Consider the following 7,425-nt stretch of genomic DNA (forward strand, 5'->3'; position numbering starts at 1 on the left):
TCACTCTACTATGTTTTACATTATCTATGATAGTATGATGGATATGCAAACGCTTTAAGTCCCGAACCCTGGTAATAAATAAACAGGACTTTTTTCGTGGGACTTTTGTAACCGGACTTTAAGGTAGAATCCCGCTCAGAGTGATTCAAATTATAATTAGTATTATTATACATCCAGCTTTTGTAATTTGTTGGTATCTAAATGTTGGTTATTTTTAATGATTGGTAGCAAGACTAGTGCCATCTATGTAATATTATCCTGTAAATTATTTTATTATATATATTTTATCACCACATATTATACTACATATTTTGTTATCACATATTATTATTCATTATTATATTAGTACTTAGTTGCCACGAAGGTTGTTATCTGTCTTTCTCAGTCCCTTGTTCACTGCAGGCGAATCCTCCGTGGCTCCGTTTACAAGTAATAGGTTGTGTGTAAGCAGAATTCTGCATAATACAGTCCATTCACTTTTAGAGTGCTAGGTGTCGAGGAACCCTTTCCTATTGTTTGATTAATTTATAAAATATTATCCGAATAATATACAGTAGAAATCGATTATAATGACGTTCAAGAGACCAGGGAAAATGGGTCATAATAACCGTTTGTCATTATAACCAAAATTATGAAAAAAAAATTGTAACCTCAATACGTATAGAAACCGAGACTGTAATTTTATTACAAAGTTCTAATAAGCCTAAACTACATGGACGATTATAAATTAGAAACAAAATAATTTTCATTGATATACCCAAATAAAAAAGCTGAGTGAAAAAAACATCAAATTTTGAGTATCTATAGGTACAAATATAGGCTAAAATATACTAGCTTAAGCAATGTTATAAATAATTTCTTACTATTATATGCATATTATATTACATTATTATTACCATAAATTTATTTTATTGATTAATAATAGGTACTACTTCCTATTTTGTTTGACTTATTGATTTATTATTTTTATAGTTGTGTAATTTTTTTATAAATGTCATTTCTCAGACAGCAAATGTTTGTGTAAAAATACTTTCATTACATTATTCCATAATATTATATTTAATAGGCAGTATAATATGTTTTATTTTTATATTATTATTGTTTTCAACCAAGTCTGATATTTGTTATAATGAATAAACATTACCTATTTATGTAAAACTGTTTAGTGAAGTCTATGAACCACTACTTAATTCTATATGGGAGGCAACTAGTGTAAATTTACCTTTTTGTTTACGATAAGGACGGAAAGTAATAATTCGCATATTTTGGGAGGCAACTAGTACGCGCCACTTATAATTATATGCCAGCAGTATATTATCAGGTAGGCAATCCACTTATGGTAGATTACGGACCTCGCGAGATGTGTATAACCTTTAAGTTTCAAAGTTACATCAATTTTATTTTACAACGGCGGATAAGATACAATAATGCGCCATCTCGTAGTTTTTATATAGTTGGTAAAACCATCTGACTTATTTTATTATTTTTTTATTGTTTTTTTAAAAAAAATTATTTTGTACCGATATCAACTTTTTAAAATCAAAAATTTGAAAATCGGGTGACGTTGTGACACTTTGGAAGGTATTTGAAACAATTCTGTTAAAAAAAATTGGAAAAAAGTTAAATAGCGTCGTCACAAAATGGGTACATAAAAAGGCCTGTTCTTTTATGTACATACGTATATGTTATACGTATAAGGATATTATGAAACACTATTAATACATTTTGACACATAAATAAAAAAATGCACATACATATTATTATGTTAAAACAGTTTAATAGTAAATCTACGCTCTTCGAACACATCAGATTAGATTGAGTAGGTATATAGGTGGTTGTCGTCGTCCTCGTCGTCGGTGTGATGTATAGGTGATAAAAAATATCAGAAAGTCAGATTTTGAAACTGTAGCGTGCATTTCATCGTGAGAGCTATCGACTCTGAGAGTTTTGTTTGAATCTAATAATATATAATATAATATTACGGTTGTCGGGGTTGTCTGAGTGCAGTGTTCGAGATATGATTTATTTGATTTGATTTATGATTTCGAGATTGAATAATAATTATGTATAGGTAACACTATTGCCATATGGGCATACTATGTCTTAGAGTTTTCCCCGTGAGATGTCAGTAACGTTTACTTTTATTATAAAACATACGGTTCGATTGATGTAATATAAAACCGTAGAGTTTCTGCACAGGCAGACTTCGTTGTCGGCACGATTCTTCGGGTCCAACGATTCACAATCAGTGCTCAAGTATAAACTCAAGAAATCGGTTATCTTCTTGACAACTTTCGAAACTATTGTGTTTATATAGCTTAAAATCATGCCTTTTTCTTTGGTATGTGTTTGACTGACTTGTAGTTTAATCATTTGTTCAAGTCCCGCAGTCGTGTTGTTTGTAATACTATTAGGACGCGCAGCAGCTACCGTTTTCAATGAGTTGTCATTGTTGTAAGTCGCATTATCGAAATCTATAACATAATTAAATAATTCTTTTTTCTTGTTCTCGACCGTTCTCGTCGCCTGACTGTACACGACCAACGTTGCCAATACGACCCATAGCGGACCCGAAAACATTTTGACTGTTTCGATAATAATATATGAAGTTCAGCACATAAAAACAAAAAAATAATCAAATAGGTAGGTAATTAATGATTTCTATATAATATACGTTCAACTAGTTTAACAATTTTTTATTCCGTATAAACATAAGGACATAGGTGTATAATGATTCTTACATTTAATTTAATTGTGTAAATGACAAATATTATTAAATTTTCTTCATTGAAATTGAAAATACTAAGGTGACCTATTTAAAGTCAAATCGTTTATGATTTGAAATAGGTTTTCATTTTTAAAACCAAATTAAGAAATGAATACATTCAAGTAGTGGAAAATTTGTTTTCGCGGGAAATAATCACCGTGTTCAATTCCACTACGTTATTTTGATACTTGCAATAACGAATTTCTACAACGAAATTAGAATACTTTTACCATAATTGATCTTTGCCCTTTGTCACCGTGACAATATAATATATAGAATAATTGACAATATTATTTTTGTAAAAGATTACTGAAAAGTAAGCCTGTTTAGTGTTTATATAATATGATATTGATTGGGTATAAACTAGGTACAAAAAACAATATATTTTTTTATTTTTATTATTATTAAAATTTCATGAAGAAAAATATTTCAGAAATGGTAAGCCCTACAGGTCACTACTTATTATATTACATCAATATAATAATTTAATGAGTACCTTATGTTGGCTTGTACAGTTAATTTGCACCGAAATCAAAATTTCAAAACTAGTCAAGTTAACCAATTATTTTAACTCGTTAAATTGAATTAATATAGAAAAATGTATATTAAGTTTAAAGTTAATCGTTACTTTTATTTTATTTATGTAACTCGTTAAAAGTTAGGTAATTTTAAAAATAAATTATTTTTGACTAAGTTAAGTTACTTATTTTTCGTGTCTATATAAAATTAATTATTATACCTTTTTATAGTAGCTTAACAAATAACTCGATATAATAATGGAAATTTTACTATTTTTTAGAATTATAAACGTTAAAAAAAAAGAAACTCTTTAAGTAACTTAATTTAAATATTTTAACTCGTTAATGTCCAGCTTTGCAAAATTGGTTATACTATAAGATAAGTACTATGAACAATTCGAAAGAACAATCGTGCAAGATTCGATATTTGAGTATAATATGAGTATATTGAAATATGAAAAGATATAAAGACATTGAATACTCTGTTTATAGATTTCTAGTAGTTATTTCACTCGCCTAAAAGTATTTACACCGTAGCACGGTACGTTAGTGTTGACTTAAAAAAGCTATACCTTATAATAATAATTAATAATAGGTATATGACAAACGTCAAACATATAAGGTGTGTATAATACTATAATAACTACATCATTTCAAGGAAAAATGTGATTTAGTATGCATTTTTGTGCTACAAATAAAAAACCTTATTGTTATAAAAAAATTAGTCAATTAAAAACAATAAAATAATAATAATAGTTTAATCATTATTGTCATTCGGATCTGCCGAGTTAAATTACTATTCCGCGATAGTGCTCGCCGCCAATAGACATTCGTTTTGGCGCAAATTACAAATTCCCCTCGTCTGTATATATAACTTAGGTACTGTATAAACCTACATTATTTTCCTCTGTCGCCTAGGTGATTTTTTTTTACTGGTAATTATTTTACAGTTGTAAATTATAATACAAATTAATATAATATTTTTAAAACGAAACACCTAAAATGCATGTCATAAATCATAATAAATAAACTATAATATTGTCATTTGTCACACTATATATTGTATTGTTAAAAATCGATAAACGACGAATCGTCGAGTTCAATAGACAACATACCTAATAGTTTGCCCTTGACGTCGTGTTCTCTTTATTTGACGCAATCTGAGCAGATTACTATAATTATAGGTAGATAATAATATTCTATTTTATTTATCTTATTAAAATAATAAATCGTACAAAGTAAATTCAAATATTAAATGAGTACACACCTGATTCTCTGATGTCAGTCGTTCATAGATATAAAGAAAACTATTTTGCTTGTCGTCAATACACCGACACGCCATCTTTATATATAGGTACGTTTTCGTGTGTAGTAATTACACACGGACAGTTTTTATCGTATTATTTGAACCATAAAAACTGTTTTAATGAGATCGTATAACTTTACTAATATAACGTTTATTTCATTTAAAAACACTATACGACTGCACTGCAGTATTTGATGTTATTATAATATTTAACTATAGCGTAGGTAATACCTACACGTTTACGAGACACCATAATATATGTATTCATAACAATAATGGTAATATTGTTTGTTGAAAACCATTTCCCGCAGCTATGTACCACACTTGGTCGTTAATCCCAGCCGAGAAATTTATTTGGTTTTGGTAGATCATTCTTATTAAAATAACACTAATTTTACTTCGTATATTTAAACGTTTTTACCTATTAAATGCATATTATTGAAGGTAGTTTTAAAGTGCACATTATTATTTTCAGCACATATATATTTTTTTCTCGTCGTATTTTCACTTTCACTGCAGTCACGTAATTATACGACCGGTCGTTATTGCCAAAGATAAGATTACTTACTCATAGTATGCAACATATTATAATATTATATTAATATGGGTAATTTCGTTGTTCACACCTATAATAGAATAATTCAAATGTTCGACGGCCAGTGTTCGGTTTCTAGAGATAGTAAACTGTGATTTATTTTCAGTATAGCAGTACCTACCAGTTGCTACTAGCAGCGCGCCATACATGATTAAAAATATCAAATATGAAAAGTAGCAATCACTGGTATCTCAATATCTGAGTAACAGTCTGTGGACTGTGATTGTTACTTTGGAATCACTGTGAAAAAATCACTGCAACTGCTATTTCACGCCATCATCACTATCGGTTTCAGTCCGAGTCGTGCGTCTTACGTTTAAAATGTTGTGTTTTGTAATTTTTGATAAAACTTTAATTCGGAACTTCAAAACCTCCTAAAGTATAAACACCAATTTGTAGTCGTTTACAGACATACGTAAACGATCATAAAAATATTTTTAAAACCGATGGTTTAATTTTGCAGTATATTGCAATATTTGTGAAATTCCCGTTAACGAGGCTACAGAGTTTTTTAGTAGACCAACATTTATTGCAATAAAATTTGGATTTTTTGTGCATAATATAAATCCGGTCCCTATTAGTGACCGTTGTTTATTTCTGCTCTGAGAATATTCATATCAGTTATAATTACTCGTAAACTGCATTTCAGTAGATTAGAAATATTATTTTTGCTTCGTTTTAAGTTTCTAATAAATTGAAATATTTTATTGCCAGTATATTAATAATCTTTAATTGGTTTTCTTTATTCATCGTTGAAAACATTAAAATAAACATTACTTATATGAATTACAATATTATAACATATTTAATTTCGATTTCGATGAGAAAAGTAGGTATGTACAATAGTTGTATATATCTATCTACATCAAAATGCGAATACATATGAACAAAAAATTAAATATACAATTATAACAAATACAAATGTAGAACAGTGAAACTTCTATTTAACGAAGTCCCACGGGGAACAAAAAAAAATTCGAATTAAAGAGGAATTCGTTAAATAGAATTAACGCATAATTAAAAATGAATGTCATAGATCCCAAAAAATAATTTGTTAAATAGAAAATTTCGTTGTATGGAAGTTTCACTGTATTATTTACATAAAATAACTTATTCACAATTTTAAATAAGAAAGTATTGTTAGAACATATACAAACATGGATTAATTTAAGAAATTAATAATATGACATTGGTAGAATAATATATTTTATATTTAAAACAAATAAAATTGGTGATAATAACAATATCAATGTAGTAACAATAACCAAAATAGTAACGAGTACTAATGACACAATAAAATAACATAATATAATTAATTAATAATTACATACTAAATAAAAATAAATTATCAAATTAAAAAAAAAAAAATTAATATTTAAAATCATAGTATCGTAAAGATTACAATAAGTATTTAAGACACATCAAAGAGTATTAGTAACGGGATTTGTTAGTTCAAATATACTTAAAAATGTCTATATTTATTAAAGATTTTCTTAAATGTACCTACCTAATAGTGCCACAAACTAGACATTCGGGATTATCATTCTAACTTATCAAGATTCTATGTATCTTGCTCGTATTCGTAATTTTTGATGAACTTGTTATTTCATTTAAGATTTTGGTATTTAAGTTTCCAAAATTAATTTTATCATTAAAATATTTTTACATATAAAGTCAATAACATTTAAAATAATGAATGAATAATAATTAGGTATGGATTATGTATAAAATATATAAACATGTATTATTCTAATATCAGTTATTCATTGACCATAAAAATTTTCAAACTACACAGAAATGATATATGAAAAGTTTTAGCACATTTTTAAACAAAATTTCTGCTCACGAACTCTTGAAGTATTCATTAAGGATCATTACAGAGGTCAACCAACTTTATAGGCAAGGATTAAGTGTCACTTGGATGGAAGAACATCCTAACTCATATTATTTAACCTTTAAACCAGAGAAGTATCAAAAACTTTGATTATGACAACTATTTGTACAAGTGCATAAATTATAAAAATATTACATTTAATTGGGTATCTCTTAATCGCCAATATAAATTCATAACAGTATTAACAAATATTTTATAGTTTTAATTTTTATTATTAAGTTAAATTAATTAATATAACTAAAATGTTATTAACACATAACAACACACCTGCATAGGTACTTAAACAAATTGCCATTAAATTCTAATATTGATATGCATTTACACGAATTACATATAGTTAAATAG

At 27.4% G+C, this 7,425-nt stretch overlaps 1 protein-coding gene across 1 annotated transcript; it reads right to left on the reverse strand.

The window, feature by feature from the left end:
• Window positions 1–1,757: 1,757 nt before the first annotated feature.
• LOC114120550 (uncharacterized) lies at window positions 1,758–4,668 on the reverse strand. The gene is made up of 2 exons (XM_027982487.2): window positions 4,553–4,668; window positions 1,758–2,585 (listed from the first exon to the last, which is right to left on the reverse strand). Exon 2 carries the CDS (start codon window positions 2,578–2,580, stop codon window positions 2,104–2,106), a length of 477 nt encoding a protein of 158 aa, XP_027838288.1. The 5' UTR covers window positions 2,581–2,585; window positions 4,553–4,668; the 3' UTR covers window positions 1,758–2,103.
• Window positions 4,669–7,425: the final 2,757 nt, after the last annotated feature.

Source organism: Aphis gossypii, chromosome X, assembly GCF_020184175.1.
Source record: "Aphis gossypii isolate Hap1 chromosome X, ASM2018417v2, whole genome shotgun sequence".
NCBI lineage: Eukaryota > Metazoa > Arthropoda > Insecta > Hemiptera > Aphididae > Aphis > Aphis gossypii.

Excerpts from the sequence above, each read along its gene's own strand:
- LOC114120550 (XM_027982487.2), bottom strand. The coding sequence starts at position 2,580 with ATGTTTTCGGGTCCGCTATGGGTCGTATTGGCAACGTTGGTCGTGTAC.